General features: G+C 37.2%; 1 protein-coding gene across 2 annotated transcripts in view; it reads left to right on the top strand.

Annotated features, from left to right (window-relative positions):
- The window catches only part of UBR1 (ubiquitin protein ligase E3 component n-recognin 1), a 147003-nt gene that overhangs the window by 39169 nt on the left and 84394 nt on the right, over positions 1–23440 (top strand). For both annotated transcript variants that reach the window (XM_012442285.3, XM_012442286.3), the window contains exons 7-15: positions 6509–6571; positions 6795–6918; positions 7414–7521; positions 8116–8204; positions 10088–10186; positions 11181–11338; positions 17117–17216; positions 18371–18499; positions 22259–22439. In XM_012442285.3, coding sequence (XP_012297708.2) covers positions 6509–6571; positions 6795–6918; positions 7414–7521; positions 8116–8204; positions 10088–10186; positions 11181–11338; positions 17117–17216; positions 18371–18499; positions 22259–22439 — 1051 coding nt within the window. The remainder of the gene's footprint in view (positions 1–6508; positions 6572–6794; positions 6919–7413; positions 7522–8115; positions 8205–10087; positions 10187–11180; positions 11339–17116; positions 17217–18370; positions 18500–22258; positions 22440–23440) is intronic.

The raw sequence follows: 23440 nt of genomic DNA, 5'->3' as shown, positions 1-23440 counted from the left end.
CCAAGACAATTCTAAGCAAAAAGAACAAAGCTGGAGGCATCACACTTTACCCTACTTCAAACTCTACTACAAGGCTATAGTAACCAAAACAGCATGGTACTGGTACAAAAGCAGACACATGGACCAATGGAACAGAATAGTGAACTGAGAAATAAGACTGCACACCTGTAACCATCTGATCATTGACAAACATGACAAAAACAAGCAATGGGGAAAGGATTCCCTATTCAATAAGTGGTGTTAGGATAACTGGCTAGCCATATGCAGAAAATTGAAACTGGACCCCTTCCCTATACCTTATACAAAAATTAACTCAAGATAGAGTAAAGACTTAAATGTAATACCCAAAACTATAAAAACCCTAGAAAATTGGCTGGGCATGGTAGCTCACACCTGTAATCCAAGCACACTGGGAGGCTGAGGTGGGCGGATCACAAGGTCGAAAGATTGAGATCATCTTGGCCAACATCGTGAAACTCCTTCTCTACTAAAGATACAAAAATAAGTTGGATGTGGTGGCACATGCCTGTAGTCTCAGGTACTCAGGAGACTGAGGCAGGAGAATCTCTTGAACCTAGGAAGTGGAGGTTGCAGTGAACCGAAATTGCACCGCTGCACTCCAGCCTGGCGACAGAGTGAGACTTCATCTGGAAAAAAAAAATCCTAGAAAAAAATCTAGGCAGTACCATTCAGGATATAGGCATGGGCGAAGATTTCATTACAAAAACACTGAAAGCAATTGCAACAAAAGTAAAAATTGACAAATGAGATCTAATTAAACAGCTTTTGCACAGCAAAAGAAACTATCATCAGAGTGAACAGACAACCTACAGAATAAGATAACATTTTTGCAATATGTCCGTCTGACAAAGATTTAATACTTAGCCTACAAGGAACTTAAACAAATTTACAAGAAAAAAACCAACAACCTCACTAAAAAGTAGGCACAGGACATAAACAGACATGAGCTTCTCAAAAGGAGACATACATGCAGCCAGCAAACATGAAAAAAAACTCAACATCATTGATCATTAGAGAAATGCAGCCATGAAAAGGATTAAGATTGTGTTCTTTACAGGAATGTGGATGGAGCTGGAAGCCGTTATGCTCAGCAAACTTGCACAGGAACAGAAAACCAAATACTGCATGTTCTCACTTATAAGTGGAGCTGAGTGCTGAGAACACATGACCACTTGGTGGGGAACAACACACTTCAGGGCTTGTTGGGGGATGTGGGGGAGAATGTATCAGGAGGAATCGCTAATGGATCCTGGGCTTAATACCTAGGTGATGGGTTGATCTCTGCAGCAAACCGCCATGGTACATGTTTACCTATGTTACAAACCTGCACATCCTGCACATGTACCCTGGAACTTAAAAGAAGAAAAAAAAGGAGGGGGAAGACTAGGAAAGGAGAACCAATCAGAGGAAGAAAGAGAAAAGAAGGCAAAGAAAGAAAAGGCAAAAAGAATAGAGATAGGAAAAGAAGACAGAAAATAATAGAAGAAAAAAAATGAAATGGGGTATTTAACAAATAGTTTTTAGTCCTTCAGAATGACACCAGGTTTGGTCAGCTGTCAATACCTATATGACCATTGCTACACTGTAGTTATAGGTTATAGAAGGAACTTTAAAGGTTAATCAGGCTCATGATTTTCAACTACAGTACTAGTTGTATAAAGTAAAACCTATTTGGGATGTTGGATTTTCACAACAATTATTAGATATATATTTATACCCTGTCTCATTTGGAAAACATTAAGTGGCTATAATCAAAAAGACCTTAAAAGACAATCTTTAAATATTCTTCTTAGGAGAAAAATGGAGCCTTTGTTTTTGTCCTGGTAGGATCCTGTTTGATGATAAAGTGAGTATTAAGATGTAAGATAGGGCTGTGTGCAGTGGCTCACACCTTTAATCCCAGCACTTTGGGAGGCTGAGGCGGGCAGATCACCCGAGATCAGGAGACCAGCCTGGCCAACGTGGTGAAACCCCATCTTTACTAAAAATAACAAAATTAGCCTGGCATGGCGGTGCATGCCTGTAATCCCAGCTACTCAGAAGTCTGAGGAAGGAGAATCGCTTGAACCTGGGAGGTGGAGGTTGCAGTGAGCCAAGATTGCGCCATTGCACTCTAGCCTGGGCAACAGAGCAAGATTCTATCTCCAAAAAAAAAAGATAGGAAATAGTGAAAAAACACTGCAATTGGCCATCCTCATATTGAGAGCACAATATCCCTGGTCCTCTAACTTGTGCTTTGAGCACTTAGAGAGTTTGTTTCTCTGATTGCTTGTCTTGTTGGACAACTCTCATTCTTAGAAGTTTTTTTTTTCCTGTGTTAAGCCAAAATCTGTCTCCATGTGCTTTCAGACTAATTTCTTTTAGAACAACCCAGAAGAGGTCTTCTTTTGCTTTCAGACAGTAACCCATCAAATAGTTTTTAAAAACTATGATTTCTCATGTTTGTTTTCTTCAACTGTTCTATGACGATAGGCTCATACTGATCAAGCTCTATTTCCTTCTCTCCACTTCCTCCCCCTAGGTAAATAGTAGTTTATCAGAGATTATCTTAAAATGTGGTGCTGTAAATCATTTCACTAAACATTTATTAAAGCACTTTGAGGAAATACAAAGATGAATCAGATTGAATCTACCTTCAAATGATTATTCTATACTGTTCTTATGAAAGAAACAGACATTCAAGAGAAATTTTAAATATGTAATGGTGTTCTTTTTTAAATAATTTATTTTAAGAGACAGGGTCTCACTATGTTGCCTCCACTTATCTTGAACTCCTGGGCTCAGGTGATTTGCCCATCTTGGCCTCCTAAAGTTCTGGGATTACAGGTGTGAGCCACTGTGCCCAGCCCCCAGGTCATATTTTTGCCATCTTATGTACATGGTTAATATTGCAGATTATAAGAGAAAATCTTGGTAGATATCAAGATATATTCTGTGAAGATTAAGCTACTATGATTTTAGGACTCTCAGAAGACACATACTAGTAGGATAAACCAGTGTCCCAGGAGAAGAATTGGCTTGGGAAAGCATGGGGCTGTGCTTTGTTGGTTTTCATATGGAATGGAAAGATCTGTGTCTCCCAGTCTTTGCCCTATCTCTTCCTAGTCTTATTCTTGTTACTGCTCTCCTCTGTAGTCAAAGTGGAGAAGGCCTGTAGCTACAGCTAATCTACCTACTTATAGGTTGTCTTGTTTTGGGGGTCCCAAGACTCCATAAGGCGATGGTGATTGCAAGAAAAATTTTTTAATAAATGATTATTCAGAAGGTAAAATAGGACATGAGGTAAGGTTGTACACCCAATTAAGGTGAAAAATGTACTCCTTGGCTAGAAGAAACTCTTGCAGTTAGTCTGTTTTACAAACCCTTAAAGATACGCTCTTGTAGTTCTGTGTTTTCAGCTATAGTATGAAGATAAAGGTAACCTATTAGAAATCACTTGGAAATAATTTTTTTTTTTTCAGAGTAGACATGCCAACCCAAACCTAGGAAATCAGAATTAGGAGTATGGAGAAGAGAAGAGGAAAGAAATGCCCGCATACTTTGAAAACACTGCCTCCCTCCAGTTGATCTACTCCCACCTCCATTTTTTGGTCACTAAGAAAGGTTATTTTTGTTGGATTTCTGTAGTCCCAGCTACTTAGGAGGCTGAGCCTGGGAGTTCAAGGCTATAGTGAGCTTTGATCTCACCACTGTCTTCCAGCCTGGACTACAGAGTGAGACTCCATCTCCATTCATTCATTCAATAAAATTTTTAATGGTGGTAAAAATCTACATAACATAAAATTTACCATTTTAATCTTTTTCTAGGGGTACAGTGTACTAGTGTTAACTATGTGCGGTGTTGTACAGCAGATCTCTAGAACTTTTCCATCTTGCAGAACTAAAACTTTATATTCATTGGACAATTCCCCCTTTTACCCTCCCTCTAGCCCCTGGCAACCACCAATTCTGCTTTTTAAGAGCTTGAATATTTTAGATAACTCATTTAAGTGGGATCATGCAGTATTTGTCTGTTTGTGACTGGTTTATTTCACTTAGTATAATGTCCTCAAAGTTTATCCATATTTTATCAAGTGGTAGGATTTCTTTCTTTTTTAAGGCTGACTAAATAATATTATACTATGTGCGTAATATTATAACATATAATATTATATATATATATAAAATACATTTTGTCAAGTGGTGGGATTCTTTTTTAAGGCTGAATAATGTTATACTATGTGTGTAATACATACATATAAATATTACATTTGTATATAAATATATATTTTACTGTGTATATACACACACATACATATATGTGGTATATACATACATAGAGTATAGGACATGTATATGGCATATATATATATACTCAGTACAGTCTTGTACTGTATATACTATGTATGCACACACATCATATTTTGTTTACCTATGCATCTTGTCAGTGGACACTTGGGTTGCTTCCATCTTTTGCTATTGTAAATAATGCTCTTATGAACATGGATCCACAAATGTTTGTTCAAGTCCTTGCTTTCAGTTCTTTTGGGTACATGCCCATAAGTGGAATTGCTGGATCATATAAGAATTCTATTTCTAATTTCTTGAGGAACCACCATACCGTTTTCCATAGCAGCTGCACCATTTTATATATTTTCCAGCAGTGCACAAGGGTTTCTCCACATCCTTGTTAATACTTGTTATTAGTGTTTTTTTTATAGCCAACTCATTTTTTTTCCCATAGCTTATTGGGGTACAGGTGGTATTTGGTTACATGAGTAAGTTCTTTAGTGGTGATTTGTGAGATTTTAGTGCACTCATCACCCGAGCAGTATATACTGCACCCTATTTGTAGTCTTTTATCCCTCGTCCCTCTCCAACCCTTCCCCCCAAGTCCCCAAAGTTCATTCTATCATTCTTGTGTGTTTGAATCCTCATAGTTTAGCTCCCACATATCAGTGAGAATATATGGTGTTTGGTTTTCTATTCCTGAGTTACTTCACTTAGAATAATAGTCTCCAGTCTCATCCAAGTTGCTGCAAATGCTGTCAGTTCATTCCTTTTTATGACTGAGTAGTAGTCCATCGTGTGCATGCACGCATATGTGTATGTGTATAGACCACAGCTTCTTTATCCAGTCATTGATTGATGGGCATTTGAGTTTGTTCCATGATTTTGCAATTATGAACTGTGCTGCTATTAACATGCATATGCAAGTATCTTTCGTATAATGGCTTCCTCTGGATAGATAGCCAGTAGTGAGAGTGAGTATTTGGGGTGTCTCCCAGGTCCTGCAGGAGCAGTTTGCTTCCTTCAGAAGGTCTGTGGGTCCTCTCTGGATTCCTGATTTGTTCTTGCGGTCGTTCTGGAGTTAAAATTCATGATATGAGTCTCCATGCACTGCTCCATCCATCTGAGTCAGAGCTACAATCTAGTCCTGCCTCCTGTCCGCCATGATCAGCAGCCAACTCTCTTGTCATTTTTTGATAGCAGCCAAAAAATATGAATATGAGGTCGTTTTCCTCCCCCCGTTTATTGAGAGCCACTGCTTTAGGTTAATTGCCAGCATCACATAAGGTCTTTGAGCTAGAGTTCATAGAACTATTCTTATCTTATCTGTTCTTTTAAAAATCTCTTATGGAAAAAAAAAAAAATCTCTTACGGCCTGGGTTTTTGTGCATTTTTTTTCTGTAATGGCAACCTTACTGGTGTAATGAGTAGTCCAAATATATTTGGATAGTTCCTACGCTTATGTCCTAAGGAGCTTAAGAGGGACTATTATAGGATAGCTAGAAGTGCGGACTCTGGAGATGAACTGCTTGTCATATATCTCTGAATGTCACTTGCTAACTTTCTGATTTGGAGATATATTAATTCTGTTTTGTTTTTCTTTTTGTCGTCTGTAAAATGGGGTATACCTTCTTCATAGGGTGATTGTAAAGGTTAAATGAGGAAGACAGTGCTTCCTGACTTTATTCAAATGGCACACATAGAAAATGATAAATTTTTATAGATGGGTAAAAGAATGAGCTACAAGGAAATTCTACATAGACCTTGCATGACTGCCTCCAGGACTGGTGGAATCAATAGTTCAGCTATACTTCCAGCCTGTGAATGGGCCACAAGTATATATTAGGATACATGTTAAGGAGCTGTGAATTCATTCATAAAGAATATTTTAAACGCATAGCGGAAGTTTAGAAAACCTGAGTCATTGTTTCATATAAGTAGAGAGGACACTACAGTAACTAAAGAACTGGCATTCTTGCAGGCAAGAAACTCAGTATCTTAAATTACAGAACGTCTCTCCTAGAGGTGTTGAAAGTTCTCATACTTCATAAAGGTGTGAAACATTTGTATCTGTCTTTCAGGTATTGTTCCAGTATCTTAAAACTTTTAGTCAACAAGTGATTAGTAATTGAGAGCTCATTAAGTCTTTGGGCTACATATTGGTTATTGATTGTGGTTATCATTTCACTACCTAATTCTCACTTTTGTCTATAATTAGGGTCGTCGGGCTGTTAAAGCAGGTGGTTATGCTGCTTGCCAGGAAGCAAAGGAAGATATAAAGGTAACTTCCTGAATTAGGGGGAAAAAGAGACGTTAAAGACAAATGTACACTATAAGAACCCAAGTAGAATGATTTGAGTGATATTGTTGAAGTGGTTTGGGGCACCTAGATGCAGAGATTTGGAACTGACAGGGTTATGTGATTTCTTTTTTTGAAGTCTAGATCCCTCAGCTGAAAGCAAGTTTTAAATGCTAGTTTTTTGGTTTGTTCCCTTCATTTGTAGAGTCATTCAGAAAATGTCTCTCAACATCCACTTCATGTAGAAGTATTACACTCAGAGATTATGGCTCATCAGAAATTTGCTTTGCGTCTTGGTTCCTGGATGAACAAAATTATGAGCTATTCAAGTAAGCATACCTCCTGTTTTTCTTGTTTCTGATAAAATATTGTGTTTTTTTAGCCACAAATTTTAAAATGCCATTTGTGTATGAAATAAAGGTTTTTTTTGGTTTATACACTTCATTAATTTTCAGGGTTGCATTTCAGATGCATAATATCATAAGGTATTATTTCAAGTGCACAGTATCAAGTACTATCTTTTTATTGGTTATTGTCTTTGATATTGACAGTATTATTCTTTACATCAAATGTGGGAGGATTACTGTTAGTCTTTTTATATGTTACTATAGGAAATGTACTTTTAGGAAAAATATTATAAGAATAAAAATTATAGCTAAGTATAGTGGCTTATGACTATAATCCCAGCACTGTGAGAGGCCGAGGCAGGAGGATCGCTTGAGCCCATGAGTTCAAGACCAGCCTGGGCAACAGAGCAAGACCAATCTCTATTTAAAAAAAAAAGAATACAAGTTATTTAATTGTGTGACCTCTTTTGTTTGTAGGTGACTTTAGGCAGATCTTTTGCCAAGCATGCCTTAGAGAAGAACCTGGCTCAGAGAATCCCTGTCTCATAAGCAGGTTAATGCTTTGGGATGCAAAGCTTTATAAAGGTAAGTAGACAGTTGCTTATGCTGTTTGTTGGGAAGCAAAGGAAGATTATGACCTTAAAGTAGAGCTGTAATATCTTTTATTTATTAAATTAATTATTAAATCTGTGATCTTGATTGATAAGATATTACATGTGAATATAAAGTTTAACCAGTCAGTATGTATTCTTTGGTGTTAAAACCCAGGGATGTTGTCTTTTAAGTACAGAGTCTTTTCATTTAGTGAGAGCCAGTCAAAAAGAGTGTATATGTATATGTCTATACATAAATCTATATATTCATATAGTGCCATTATTGAGTGGCAAAAAAAAAGCTGTTAATTTTCATTGTAAAAATCTAAATGAAGAACAAAACACAAAAGTCAAGAGAAAAGCTAAAAGCATGGAGAAGGAAAATTACAGAATTAGAGTACTTTTGAGTTAAATAGAAAAAGAATAAAAAGGTTGGGAGAGGATAAATTGAAGTGTAAGATGAAGTGGTGGGAGAGGTGCATATGAAATAATTCTAATATTCTGCCACTCTAATAGCTGGAATGTTTTTTGTTTTTGCCTTGGTGATTTCCTCTTATTCCCCCACTCTCCCCAAAATAATCTATAGGTGCCCGTAAGATCCTTCATGAATTGATCTTCAGCAGTTTTTTTATGGAGATGGAATACAAAAAACTCTTTGCTATGGAATTTGTGAAGGTAATTATTTATAAATTAGTTATCAATAAATAGAAATAGGCAGTTTTTATAAATGAATTAATAGAAACAGGGATAATTATGAATCAAGAATTAAATGTCATTATTTATTTCTTTGTCAAAAGTTAGTTCTTGGCCCTGCAGGTTGGCTCACGCCTGTAATCCTAGCACTTTGGGAGTCCGAAGCGGCTGGATCATTTTAGGTCAGGAGTTCAAGACCAGCCTGGACGACTGGTGAAACTCCGTCTCTACTAAAAATATAAAAACTAGCCAGGCATGGTGGCAGGCACCTGTAGTCCCAGCTACTCAAGAGGCTGAGGCAGGAAAATCGCTTGAACCTGGAAGGCAGAGATTGCAATGACCCAGGATCACGCCACTGCACTCCAGCATGGGTGACAGAGGGAGGCTCCATCTCAAAAAAAAAAAAAAAGTTCGTTCTCATACATTACATAAATATTTTCACAAATATCATTTGGTGGTATGGAAACAGCATTCTTGGAGAAGAGATAGGTGGAAAATAACCTATTGACCCAGAGCAAAGGGAGGTTATCACATTCACATGTGCATTCTATCTTTCTAATCATTTATTTGCCTGTTAGTAAAATTATAGTAAGAATAGAAGTGAGTAATTGAAAAGGATAGCAGAAAAGAAGAACAGATGTGCATGCTAAAGCAGGGGGCAGGAATTAGGTGGCCAAGAGGTCTATTTAATTGTTGGAAGCTAAAATGCAAGGCTAACCTTTACAGCTTTTTAATGTTTTATTAATCTATCGTATATATCTTACCTTATTATGTTTTTTTGTCTATCTGCCAAATTAGATTGCAAGGTTATACAAATCAGGGACTCCTTTGAATCTTTTACTTTGCCTTATATAAAAGTATCCAATGAATACTTGGTGGTTTCTTCTGATTTTGAGTTGCAGGCAATTCTGTAAGACTTAAGATACATATAGGACCGAAGATGGAATTGGGAGCAGAGAAAGAAATAATGATTGTTGTAGGCAAATAACACTGTGGGATAAGATACCTGCATTCCTTGGATTTTATATTCAGACTAACTAAGACATTTGTTGTATGTCTTACCTTTCAGCAGTGATGGCAACTCAAGATTTTCTCTTATAAAACTCTTTAGATATAGAATATTGGACCATATGTGTGATCTGAAATGAAATTTTGTTTTCTTATACAAAAGTTAATCTCCCTACTTAGATGATTTTTTTTTTCGTACACCATGATTACCCCTTAAACTTTGTAGGAATTCCAGAGGGTGAAATTAATTACATAGGTTAAGTATCCAATTTTGTGCCTTACACATATAGATGCTTATTATGTGACTGAGTATATTACTATTTTTGTTCTCCCAGTATATCAGGGTTGTTTTGCAGCTGTTATGCACCAGTATGGGAAAGAAGTTATTTACAGCCAGGATCCATTCTGTTTAAGGCTGGATTCAATCTGATTGGTTGGTTTTTCTGGGTTATATCAGCTGTTAAATACTTTGAATATATCTCCTGCCCTATACCATTAGAGTAGAAGCTACTAAAGATTGCCTCAGATTCTGTTTGGAGAAAGGATAAAGTATACCATTACAGTCCTCTGTTATTGTTTTTTTTGTTTGTTGTTACTGTTTTTTTTTAACTGCCCCCCCGCCCCCGTATATGTTTTAATAGTTTTCACTCCTATCTGCTAAATTGAGTAGGTGAATTTTTACTTGATTTGTTCTTTTTCTCCTTCTAAGATATTTTTGCTGATCATAATATCTTGCCTTAATAAATAGGAATTATATTACTTGACATTTTATAGATAGAAACAAACTTGTAGAAGTTATTAAAATTGGGATTTTTTAAAGTCTTTAGTAGTGATTTGTAATTGATTATATATTTCAGTATTATAAACAACTGCAGAAAGAATATATCAGTGATGATCATGACAGAAGTATCTCTATAACTGCACTTTCAGTTCAGATGTTTACTGTTCCTACTCTGGTATGTATTGATTATTCCTTTTCAGTCTTCCCAAGTAAAACTTGTTTTGCTTTGTAAGAATTTCACTTAATGTTGAATCAAATTAGAACAATATTAGAATCACTAAGTTGGGCTATGTGATTTCTTCATTGGTACCCAAGGACTAGTTAACTAAGCACTGCCTTGGTTCACATGTCCCAGTCAATGCAGATAACACCTAGAGCTGGTTTCATACTTTCTAGAGTACCTTAGTAACTTAGGAATGTTGCCTTTTCAATACCAAAAATATTTTAAGGATAGTTTGTAGGCAGATAGAGAAAGATAAAACTAAGAAGCTGAAGGGTGTGTCTGTCAAGCATTTGGGAGAGATGGTGGTACATAGGCCTGGGAGGAGAGTGGAAGATTCTGCTTCCTTTGTATACTACTTTTCTTTTCTTTCTTTCTTTCTTTTTGAGACAGAGTCTTGCTTGTGTCGCCCCGGCTGGAGTTGCAGTGGGATGATCTTGGCTCTCTGCAGCCTCCACCTCCTGGGTTCAAGTGATTCTCATGCCTCAGTCACCCAAGTAGCTGGGATTACAGGCCTACATCACCATGCCTGGCTAATTTTTATATTTTTAGTAGAGACAGCGTTTCACCATGTTGGCCAGGCTAGTCTCAAACTCCTGACCTCAGGTGATCTGCCTGCCTCTGCTTCCCATAGTGCTGGGATTACAGGCTTGAGCCACCACAAACTCGACTTAATTGTGTGATTACTGATGATAAACATTTATCTAGATAATATATATAATGGATTTGGGGTATCCAAATATATGTTGTCTAGTTATGGAGGAGTAGGGAATTTTTCCTTTTAGAAAATAACTTCTTAGTAGTTGCTATTCAGTGAGACTAAGGACTGTGTTTAACATTCAATAACAAACATTTATTAAAAATGACTTACTAACCATATGAATGAATAAATCAAGTCCATACCACAATGAGTTAATGCTAAAGACAATATTCTTGAAATATTCTGCAGGCTCGACATCTTATTGAAGAGCAGAATGTTATCTCTGTCATTACTGAAACTCTACTAGAAGTTTTGCCTGAGTACTTGGACAGGAACAATAAATTCAACTTCCAGGGTTATAGCCAGGACAAATTGGGAAGAGTATATGCAGTAATATGTGACCTAAAGTAAGTTGTTCAAGTTAAAAGTGAAGGCACCTGTTAAACTCAGTGTGCTTATTTGCTCTGTCTTATAAGTAATCTGCTGATCATTTTACTTATCTAGAATTCTCTTTATAATGATGGCAAGTACAAAGAACTGTTACTGCCTTGTGTTAATAAATGTCTTCAGTAAAGGCTTCTTATTGAGTTGTAAAACCTGGTTGATAAAGAAAGTATTGTGGAGAGGCCTCTTACAGGAACTTGGGGTCTCCTGGGGTCACCAAATGCATTTCCATCGTAATTACCTTACTTTTCACTCACTTCCATTTACATGCTTTGGTTTTGTCCTTCCTATATAGTCTCTTTGTGCATAGTTTCAGATAATCTATTGATGTAAATTTCTTTCTTTTTCTTTTATTTATTTTATATTCTTTTTTTTTTTTGTTTTTTGTTTTGAGACAGCATCCTGCTGTGTTGCCTAAGCTGGAGTGCAGTGATGCAAACATGGTTCACTGTAGTGTCAACCTCCTGGCCTCAAGTGATCCTCCTGCCTCTACCTCCCATGTAGCTGGGACCACAGGCATGTCCCACCACACCTGGCTAATTTTTTATTGTTCAGTAGAGACGGAGTCTCACTTTTTGTTGCCCAGGCTAATTTCGACCTCCTGAGCTCAAGCAGTCCTTCTGCTTTGGCCTCCAAAAGTGTTGGGATTACAGGCATGAGCTACCACACCTAGCTATAAATGGTTTTTAAACTCCCTTTTTTCTATACAGTTGATTTCCCTATCTGTGGGTCAACCAACCACAGACTGAAAATACTCCATTTTAAAAAATTGCATGTATATCAGACTAGCCTGGACAGCATAGCAAGACCTTGTTTCTACAAAAATAAAAATAAAAATTAGCCAGGTATGGCAGTGCAAGCCTTTATTCCTAGTTTCTCAGGATGCAGAGGTGAGAAGATCACTTGACTCCAGGAGTTTGAGGTTACAGTAAACTATGATTCTGTCACTGCACTCCAGCCTGGGCAGCAGAGTGGGATTCTATCTCTAAAAAAATAAAATAAAGTTTAGTAAATTGTTTTGGTTTATCTTCAGTATAAGTAGAGATGGTAGGTAAATTCAGTAGTTAATCAATATGTAGCCACTGTGATTGAAATTTGTTCCTTATCCAAATTGTGCAAAAATGAGATGTGCCAAACAAAAACTGCTAATGGCAGTACTTAAAGTTATTGTTAAGTCAGTGAATATCCTTGGTCTACTTTATAGAAAAAAAAAAAGAATCTCTGTACCGTGGCTATCATTACTGTGAAGCATTTTTGTAACTGAGTTATTTTTATATCCAGATAAGTGGTGCATATAGTCTCTGACTATAGTTAGTCTCTACGGTGAATAATTTCGAGCCAGCACATCCCTAAATACCTGCCCTTGTAGTAGAACTTTAAGGTCCCTGGTTTGGAAGGCAACTTTAAATCTTCTGATGCTTACGATTCCTCCCCTACACCCCATCCTAAATATGGATATCTCTTGTGACCAGAGGAAGGGAAAATTAACACATTTTGGGACCCTGTTTGACAGGTACTGTGTAATTCACTCTCACAAGGATCCTGTTTATTAGTAACTATGTGCCAAGGAGCTTTGGTTATTTTACCTGATTTTATTCTTGCAGCATTCTTAGAAGGTAGTTGATACAATCTTACTTTGTAGATTGTAAATATTTGCCTAAGGTCACAAAGCTAGTAAGTGGCAGAACTGAGATATGATCATAAACAATTTTTATCTGTAAAACTCATGTTCCTTTCATTATATCACGTAGCCTCACAGGATACATAAACAGCAACACAAAACCTGCTCTGAAACCTGGCCTAAAACACCAATCACAAAAACCCTTTATTTAGCAAATAATTTGTGTTCACTGTTTTCTCAGTCTCTCATTGTAGAAATTCTGCAGTCACATCTTAGTCTTTCCTTACATATTTATTTACTAATTTCCCCCGAATCCTTGTTTTTAAATAAGTTAGAAAATAACCACACTTAATGTATTTTGTTTCCAAGATAAAGTCTAAATTCTGTCAGAATTTGTAGGTTTTCATAGTTTAGCCTGTGTTTGTTTATCTGACTGTACCTCAGCATGAAATAACTTTGTTGGTACTAGTAGGTACTCTGTTCAGCCTGCCGTAGGAAATTTTCATTCTCTCAAAACAGCACATTCCAACTTTGGATAGCTTCTTCCAACTATTATAAAGTTTCTTATTGCATATTGAACATCTTTTTTGTAGCTTTTATTTTCTGGTTCTAGTTCTCTCTTTGTCCATTCAGAACAACTTCAGTTCTCGTTTAACTTGAGGAAGTATTTAAAGTCAGCAATCATATCTGCCAAGTCTTTTATACATTAAGTTACATTTATTTCTTTAACTGTTCCCATTTCATGTTGGTTAAAATTACTTCTAAATCATTATCCTTTTCTACTGAACCTGTTCTGGGTGCAGGTATACTGTTTATGTGCCAAGAAATGAGCACAGCACTATAACTGAGATCTGCCTAGTGAAATATAGAAGGGAGGGATTACTACCTCTCTTAGTCTAAAAAATATATGCCTATGAATTTAGTTTTGTCATTTGCTCCATGGGAGGTATCTCATGGGGTACTTGGTTTCTCAGTTGCTAATTTATTGTGGAAATGCAACTTAGAAAAGAGATGCAGTTGAACCTTGGTTCTATTGAGGAACAATGTTATTCTTTTATTACTTCAACCTCTTCCTGTGTTCCATTTCCAGAAAGTATAGCACGCTCTCAAACCAAATCAGTCTCTTATTGTCTCACCCTGTCCACGCTTTTCTTCCTCTTTTCCCATTGCTTTTGCCACATATTTTTTTCTACAGACTCCTTTTCCTTCTCTTCCTTTCATTTTTGTTTGTTCCAATCTCTTGTATCTTCTTTACTTAGTAGGTAATCTATAGAGGTCACTCATGAGCTATGAGAAACCAAAAATGTAAATTGTCTTCTAGATCAGTGCTTCTCAAATTTTAATGTGAATGCAAATCATCTGGGGAGCTGCTTTTTTTTTTTTTTTTAAACTTTTATTTTGAGTTCAGGGATACATTTGCAGGCTTGTTACCTAAGTAAACTTGTGTCATGGGGTTTGTTGTAAAGATTATTTCGTCACCCAAGTGTTAAGCCTAGTGCCCATTAGTTATTTTTCCAGATCCTCTCCCTCCTCCCAAACTCTATCCTCCGATATACCCCAGTGTGTGTTGTTTCCCTCTGTGGGTCCATGTGTTCTCATCATTTAGCTCCCACTTGTAAGTGAGAAGATGTGGCATTTGGTATTCTGTTCCTGTGATAGTTTGCTAAGGATAATGGCCTCTAGCTCCATTCATGTTTCCAGAAAAAAACATGATCTCATTCTTTTTCTGGCTGCATAGTATTCTGCGGTGTGTATGTACCACATTTTCTTTATCCAGTTTGCCATTGATGGGCATTTAGGTTGATCCCATGTCTTTGCTATTGTGAATGTGCTGCAGTGAACGTATGTGTGCATGTGTCTTTGTAACAGAATGAATTATATGCCTTTGGATGAATACCCAGTAATGAGATTGCTGGGTATTTCTGTTTTTAAGTGTTCAAGGAATTGTTACACTGTCTTCCACAATGCTTGAATTAATTTATGCTCCCACCAACAGTGTATAAGCATTCCTTTTCCCCTGCAATCTCCCCAGCGTCTGTTACTTTTTACTTTTTAATAGTAGCCATTCTGACTGGTGTGAGATGGTACCTCACTGTGGTTTTGATTTGCATTTCTCTAATGATCAATGATGTTGGGCTTCATTTCATGTGATTGTTTGGCTGCATGTATGTCTTCTTTTGAAAAGTGTTCTGTTCATATCTTTTGCCCACTTTTTAATTTCTTTTTTTTTTCTTCTAAATTTGTTTATGTTCCTTATAGATGCTGGCTATTAGGACTTTGTCAGATGCATAGTTTGCAAAAATTTTATCCCATTCTGTTGTTTGTCTCTTCACTCTGTTGATAGTTTCCGTTGCTGTGCAGAAGCAAATCATCTGGGGAGCTTTATAAAATTCAGATTCTGGGGCTGATTGCGTTGGCTCATGTGCTTTCTAAGGTTGAGGCAGGAGGATTGCTTGAGGCCAGGAGGTTGCAACCAGCCTGGGCAACATAGTGAGACTTTGTCTCTACAAAAAAATAAAATTACCTAGGTTTGGTGGCATGTGCCTGTAGTCTTAGCTATTGAGGAGGCTGAGGCAGAAGAATTACTTGAGCCTGAGAGTTTGAGGCTGCAGTTAGTTATGATCGCACCACTGCATTCCAAGATGGGCCACAGAGTAAGGCCAAGTTTCAAAAAAAACAGGGTTGGAGTGCGGGGGTGGGGGAAGAGGCTTCTTATTCAGTAGTCTGATTAGAGCCCAAGATTTTGCCTTTCTAAAAAGCACTCAGGTAAGGCTGATGTTACGGGGTAGTAGACCACACTTTGAGTAGTAGTGCTCTAGAAAGCAACAAAACATGAATGCCGTTTGTTCAATATGACAGATTTTAAACTTTAATCTTTTTTTTTATTTTGAGATGGAGTCTTGCACTGTTGCCCACGCTGGAGTGCAGTGGCAGGATCTTAGCTCACTGCAACCTCTGTCGCCCAGGTTCAAGCAATTCTCCTGCCTCAGCCTCCCAAGTAGCAGTGATTACAGGCTCCTGCCACCCGACCTGGCTAATTTTTGTATTTTTAAAAGAGGTGGGGTTCCACCATCTTGGTGAGGCTGGTCTTGAACTCCTGACCTTGTGATCCACCTGCTTCAGCCTCCCAAAGTGCTGGGATTACAGGTGTGAGCCACTTCGCCTGGCCTAAATTTTAATCTTTTTTATCTTTTACTTTAAAAGATTTAGATGGTAATTAGCATATTTCTGTTATATCTTTGAGAAGTTCCTTTGATGATTCTATTTTTAATGTACATTTACATATTAATGGTATCTAAAGAGTGAGAAAAATTAAGCCACAATCCTATCTTTACAATTCAAAAAAATGTTTTTTTTTTCTTGCTTTGTCTTTATGTACCTACTTCCTTTATACATTCTTTTAGTGTTTAACATTGAATTTCTGTCTACTGTATGTGTCTGTTTTTCTCACTATACTTTGAACTTCAGAACAGGTGTATCTTGTCCATGTTTGTTCCCAATACCTGCTATATAACAGGAACTTATTCTCGTTGGTCAAGTGCAAAATAGTGTTTAATACTTGTGAATTACTTCCTGATAACTCATTTCATGATAAACACTGTTCCCATTGTATGTGAAACAGTCATTGTCTTTACAGTCAAAAGAAATATTGATCATACAAAGTACAGGCTAAAATGAGTATCTCTTGAAACTAGTACATCCTGATGTGCAAGTCAAGATGACAGGTGCTTACATCCTTTTTCCAGGTTTTCAGGAGATTTGGAACAGATTTTCTACCTCCTGGAGGTAGAAACAGTTGTAGGGAATCTGTACTGTGGTTGAGAGTTAGCTGTAACAGGCTTGGTCAGTTCTAGGTTCACTTAATCAGACTAACCTCTGAGAATGTAGTGTGTGAAGTCAGGGTTAGCTTGTTATCTGCCTTTTCTAGAGCATTCATGTTTTACTGATTGTATTTAAAATAAGGCAGGATAAATAATTCTAGCTTTACTCAGAGCTTCTAATTATTGTAAGAAATTGCAATCCATAATTTTTATAAATCAACATTGTCTATAACCCTGAGAACTTTAAAATTATCTCAAAATAGAGAAGTGAAATATTTCTTTCTTTCTTGAAACAATAGGTATATCCTGATCAGCAAACCCACAATATGGACAGAAAGATTAAGAATGCAGTTCCTTGAAGGTTTTCGATCTTTTTTGAAGATTCTTACCTGTATGCAGGTATGATCATTTTTCTGTACATCAGTAAGAGAAATTTATTTTTAAAAATTTAACTCCGGTCTTTTTAAAGCAAATTTTGGTTTTAATACAAGAAAGAATTTATCCAGCAAAGTAGAAACGAGATTTAAATATTGACACACTCATCCTGTTTTGAAAGATCTTTTTATATACCTTAGTTTACTATTACTACTACTACTTTGTTTTTTTTGTTTGTTTGTTTGTTTTTGAGATGGAGTCTCGCTCTGTCGCCAGGCTGGAGTACGGTGGCACGATCTCAGGTCACTGCAACCTCTGCCTCCTGGGTTCAAGCAATTCTCCTGCCTCAGCCTCTTGAGTAGCTGGAACTATAGGTGTGCGCCACCACGCCCAGCTAATTTTTGTATTTTGAGTAGAGATGGGGTTTCACCATGTTGGCCAGGATGGTCTTGCTCACTTGACCTTGTGATCTGCCTGACTCGGCCTCTCAAAGTGCTGGGACTACAGGCGTGAGCCACTGGGCCCGGTCTACTATCGCTACTTCTGTTAATGTTTACTGAATGCTTACCGTCTGATAAATGTTTAGTAAGTACTTTTCATGCATGATCTCTTTTGAGCCTTATAGCAATCTTATTACGTAGTTACTATTAATATTCTCATTTTACACGTAAGGGTTACTTGCATGTGCAGCAAGCACAACCCATATTTTTTTGGCTTCCTCACCCATGGAAAGCATGCCCAGTTGTTAGGTGATGAGGCTAAGGTACCTCTTTTCATCTTGACATCTCCTAAACCTTCTGAATTCATCTACATTTAGTATCTTCACTTCTTAGCTTCTAATACTTCTTTAGAGTCTGACTTATGCCCTTTTCAATTGACAAGAACTGCATTTAGGAAAAATCTCTAAGGATCCATTTAGTAACCAAGCTTAGAAATAATTTGCCCAGGGTCACACAGCTAGAAATACCAGACAGGGCTGGGCTTTGCATTTCATGTTCTAACCCTGAGCATACACCTGAGAGCTGGGATTTGAACCCATGCATTCTGACCCAGTGTAACAAACATGTTAAAATATTATGCATATATGCATGTGAATCCTGACAGTTTTGTATTTTGCCAAGAGCAGAGCAAAGAGAGAGGGCCCAAACAGGTAGATATTGACTAACTTTTAATTGCAGGGAATGGAAGAAATCCGAAGACAGGTTGGGCAACACATTGAAGTGGATCCCGATTGGGAGGCTGCCATTGCTATACAGATGCAATTGAAGAATATTTTACTCATGTTCCAAGAGTGGTGTGCTTGTGATGTAAGTAAAATTTGTTAGTAGGATCAGTGCCTTTTTACATTCTTAGTAATTATTAGTAGTATAGTTTTATGTTGTAACTTTCTTGATGTAAAGTTTTTGTTATTCATAGTAGCTTTTTACATGTTTGAATTTGTCTTTTTAAATTTAGGATGAAACTACATACTTCAGTAGAAAATGTGCCCTATGGTAGTTTTGCTTGTTTTAGGGAATAGCAGGGTTTCTATATATGTATGTATGTATTTATATACACATTTATTCCCTGAAACATGCATATTAAAAATATGATAACTAGGACCTTATTAGACTTTTAAATATTTCAGGAATGGAGAGGTGTAGATGATTATTCATGCAAGAGCTTTGTTATGTCCAGGCGTGGTGGTTCACGCCTATAATCCCAGCACTTTGGGAGGCCAAAGTGGGCGGATCACCTGAGGTTAGGAGTTCGAGATCAGCCTGACCAACATGGAGAAACCCCATCTCTATTAAAAATACAAAATTAGCCTGGTGTGGTGGCGCATGCCTGTAATTCCAGCTACTCAGGAGGCTTGAGGCAGGAAAATCGCTTGAACTCAGTAGGTGGAGGTTGTGGTGAGCCGAGATCACAGCACTGCACTCCAGCCTGGGCAACAAGAGCGAAACTCCATCTCAAAAAAAAAAAAAAAAAAAACTTTGTTATTTGTGTTAGTTTCAAAATACGGAATTAATGTATTTCCTTCAACAACAATTTTAGACCATAACCCTCTTTAAATATACAATCCTACCCCAGATTCCCTTTAAGAATCATGACCTCATTTATTTATTTTTTGAGAAAATTACCATTAGTCGAGTTAAATTCCTTCATCATCTCCAGTTTCTCTGTGTCTGTTACCATAACGTATTCAGCGACTAAGTTTTTCTGTGTCTTCACTATTGGTCTTTTTGTCTCTTTCTAAATCTAATGGCTCTACGTAGGTTCTTGGTTCTGACTTATGTTACTTTTCCCTGGAGTTAGCATCCTGAATTATCTGGACTATGCTTCCTACTCTTAATGAACTGACTATAAACAAACAGGACTCCCCTATTTATAAAAACATTAATAATGAAAGCCCCCTTTCTTGCGTTTGCTACCCCTGTGAACTATGGTCTCTTTTTCTTCTTCCCTTCTGCTTCACCACCAGCAATTGGTCACAGGTTCAGAGTGGCAGCCATACTCACAGATGCAATAGACTTTAATCTAGCACTATAGCTTTTTAGTACAATCAGCACAGGAAATACTGTCCAGCAAGCACAACACGTATTTTTTGGCTTCCCTCACTTTTATGGAGGGCATGCACAATTGTTAGGTGATGAGGTGAAGGTGTATATTTTCATCTTGATGTCTTCCAAAAGAAGAAAATACATTTGGTATCTTCACTTGTGGCTTCTAACACTTCTTTGCAGTCTGACTTCTGCCCTTAGCAATTGACAAGAACTACAGTTAAAAAAAAATCTCAGAGGATCCATTTGGTAACCAAATTCAGAGGTCTTTTCTTAGTTTCTATCTTCCTTGAATTGTCTGTAGCATTGTATTTGCTTGAGTACTTTAATCTCCTTGAAACGTTCTTTCCCTCTGATTTTCACAAACTGCATTATCTTAATACTTTGATTATTGATGACCTGTTTCGGTCAATGATTGCCTTTTTTCTGGTACCTTCTGCCTGCTAAAGGAGACATTCCCCAATACTCTCTTCTCTGTCTTACAGAAATATGTTTTCACAAATATGTCTTCTTAATTAATTGTTTGTGATTCTTTTCTTTGCCATCTTAGGGCAATTAGTTTGTCCCATTTACATGGTACTTAAATTTTTTTTACTTTGATGGTAAGTGTGTATATCTTACATTCTTTTCTCTTCTGTTGTATTTCTACCACTTAGTTAAAAGTTCATAGGGTGACTCTCTTAAGGTACAGTGTCACTTCTGTTTGTGTGCCCGACATTCCTGCTTAGATCTTGTGTGTGTGTGTGTGTGTGTGTGTGTGTGTTAGAGATGGGGTCTTGCTCTGTCACCCAGGCTGCAGTCCAGTGGTTCTATCGTGGCTCACTGCAGCCTTGACCTGGGCTCACATGATCCTCCCACCTTAGCCTCCGAAGTAGCTGGGACTTCAGGCACATGCCACCACACTTAGATAATTTTTTAAATTTTTTTATTTTTTGCAGAGACACGGTCTCGCCATGTTGCCCAGGCTAGTCTCAAACTCCTGACTTCGTGATTCTCTTTCTTTGACCTCCCAAAGTGCTGGGATTATAGGCATGAAGCCACCACACCTGACCTCAAACTCAGAATATTTTTAATAGACCTGTTGCCTTCCACTTCCAACTTGCATTTTCTCATTTTGATTATTCTTGTTTTATTAATGATGCTACTATTAAATTTATCCATATGGGAAATCCCAGAGCCACTATATTCTTATAGTTGATTAAAAAAGTAGGAAACACAAGTCCAGAATATATTCAATGCTAACAAGTTTTTGAGGGGAAAAATGTTCAGGGTTCACATAAGATTCAGAAATGTTAGGTTACACAAAAACAGGATTTTTTTTTAAAGCTACTGAATTTCTAAAACCCTTTAGTTAGTCAGTATGCTGATTTCTGAGAGGGATGTTTCCAAATCATCTGTTTGACCATGGAGTTCCTTTTTCAAGATAAAATCAGAAATACTGTCTTAAGAGAGTGATCTTTAACATCTCTCTTCCTGCTGTATTCACCCAGATTTTATTCTTCCTTATCTCAAATTTATTTTATAATCCTAACTTATTTTCTATAGGTTCATTCTTTACTTTTGTGACGGCCCCACCCTAGTTCAGACCCTTATCACTTTATAGTCATCTCTCTGTTGGTTTCTGTATCACCTAACTTTATCCTCTCCAATCTACCATCTTCAGTGGGTCTTCAATGACCCACATTAATTCTTCTTGAAGCAGTGTGTTAACTACATTATTACACCGCAGACTCCATCAGTGTATTCACATGCCTGTGTCAAGACACATTTCCAGTTGAAATGCTTGTTAATTTCATCCATAAATCCTTTCATTTACGCTTTATTTCTCTCCACTGCCTGAATAGGAGTTGTATTTCTCTTATTTTTGTCTTTATTTATTCTGCATTTCTCCTTAGAATGCTATCTTCTCCTTCTCTTTCTTCATACTTAAAATCTGCATATTCTTTTAGGGCCCATCAGAAGCTACTTTCACAAATATGTCTTCCCAATTCTTTGTGATTCTTTTTTTTTAAACCCTCTTAGAGCAATTAGTTTGTACCATTTACTTGGTGCTGATTTTTTATTTGTTTATAAGTGAATATATGGATATATCTTATATTTCCTACAAGTTTGCAGATCCTGTGGAGGTAGCCTTAGTACAATTTTCCACTCATATTTACTAAATACTGAATGATGTGTGTTATGCTGGGCATGGTGGCTTATGCCTGTAATGCTAGCACTTTAGGAGGTCAAGATGGGCAAACCACTTGAGCCCCGGAGTTCAAAACCAGCCTGTGCAACATGCAGAGATCCCGCCTCTACAAAAAAATTTTAAAAAAATGGGCATGGTGGCATGTGCCTGTAGTCCCAGCTACTCAGGAGGCTGAGGTGGGAGAATCACCTGAGCCCAGGAGGTTGAGGCCGCAGTGAGCTATGATCATGCCATGTACTCTAGCCTGGGCCACAGGACAGGCTATCTCAAAAAAAATAAAAGTGTTGAAGTAGACAACTTGTCAACTTTTTGTATTCTTATTTTCCTCTTAGGAAGAACTCTTACTTGTGGCTTATAAAGAATGTCACAAAGCTGTGATGAGGTGCAGTACAAGTTTCATGTCTAGTAGCAAGACAGTAGTACAATTCTGTGGACATAGTTTGGAAACGAAGTCCTATAGAGTATCTGAGGATCTTGTAAGCATCCATCTGCCGCTTTCTAGGACTCTTGCTGGTGAGTGTTTATTCCTTTTTGCATATACCTATTAGCTTTGTTTCCAGATATCCATTTAGTAGAATCATTTCTATTTTTATTCTGTGCTCATTATGTACAGACATGCTCAGGTCAGATACTGCACTTAAGGGCTGTCACTATCCTTCAAGGAGCTGTCACCAGAACATCTATTTAAAGATGCTTATTTACCTGGGCTTTGTTTTATCTGGGTCAACTTATGGATCCTTATACTACTAACGTGGTAACTCATCTCCCACCCAAATTCGAATATATTAAAATCTGGTTGCTAGTTTCTAACCCTTCTCTCTGACCAATTTCAATAGTGTATTATCTGTATCATTCTTTATCACTAAAAGGAAGAAATCATAGATTCTTCTTAATCATTTGCATTTTCATGTAAATTGGCCATTCATTTGTCAGGGTTTGTTAAAAACAGCTTTATTGAAGTGCATATATCTATATTTTTAATAATGAGAAAATATACATGACATAAAACATCATTTTAGCCATTTTTACATGTACAGTTCAGTGGCACTAAGTATATTTACATTATTCTTTAACTATCACCATCATCCTTCTCCAAAAGGTTTTCATATTCTAAAAATGAAACTTCTAAAACTGAAATAGAATAATATTACTGTTAAGCAATACCTCCCCATTGCCCCTTCCCCACACCCACTAGCAACTACCACTCTCCGTGTCTATGAATTTGACTACTCTTGTACCGATTATAAATGGACTCATACAGTATTTATCCTTTTGTGACTGGCTTATTTCACCTAACATAATGTCCTCAGGTTTATGTTGTAGCATGTGCAAGAATTTCCTTTTTTTAAAAGGCTGAATAGTGTTCCATTGTATGGATATACCACATTTTGTTCATCCATTTATCCATTGATGGACACTTGGGTTGTACTACCTTTTGGCTGTTGTGAATAAATGCTGTTATGAACATGGATGTAGAAGTATCTGTTCAGGTCCTTGTTTTCAGTTTTTGGGGT

The sequence above is a fragment of the Aotus nancymaae genome, unplaced genomic scaffold, assembly GCF_030222135.1.
Source record: "Aotus nancymaae isolate 86718 unplaced genomic scaffold, 86718_ANA_hifiasm-v0.15.2.pri h1tg000062l, whole genome shotgun sequence".
Taxonomy (NCBI): Eukaryota; Metazoa; Chordata; class Mammalia; order Primates; family Aotidae; genus Aotus; species Aotus nancymaae.
Note: the sequence above shows the minus strand (reverse complement) of the source record. Positions and strands in the feature narration are given on the sequence as shown.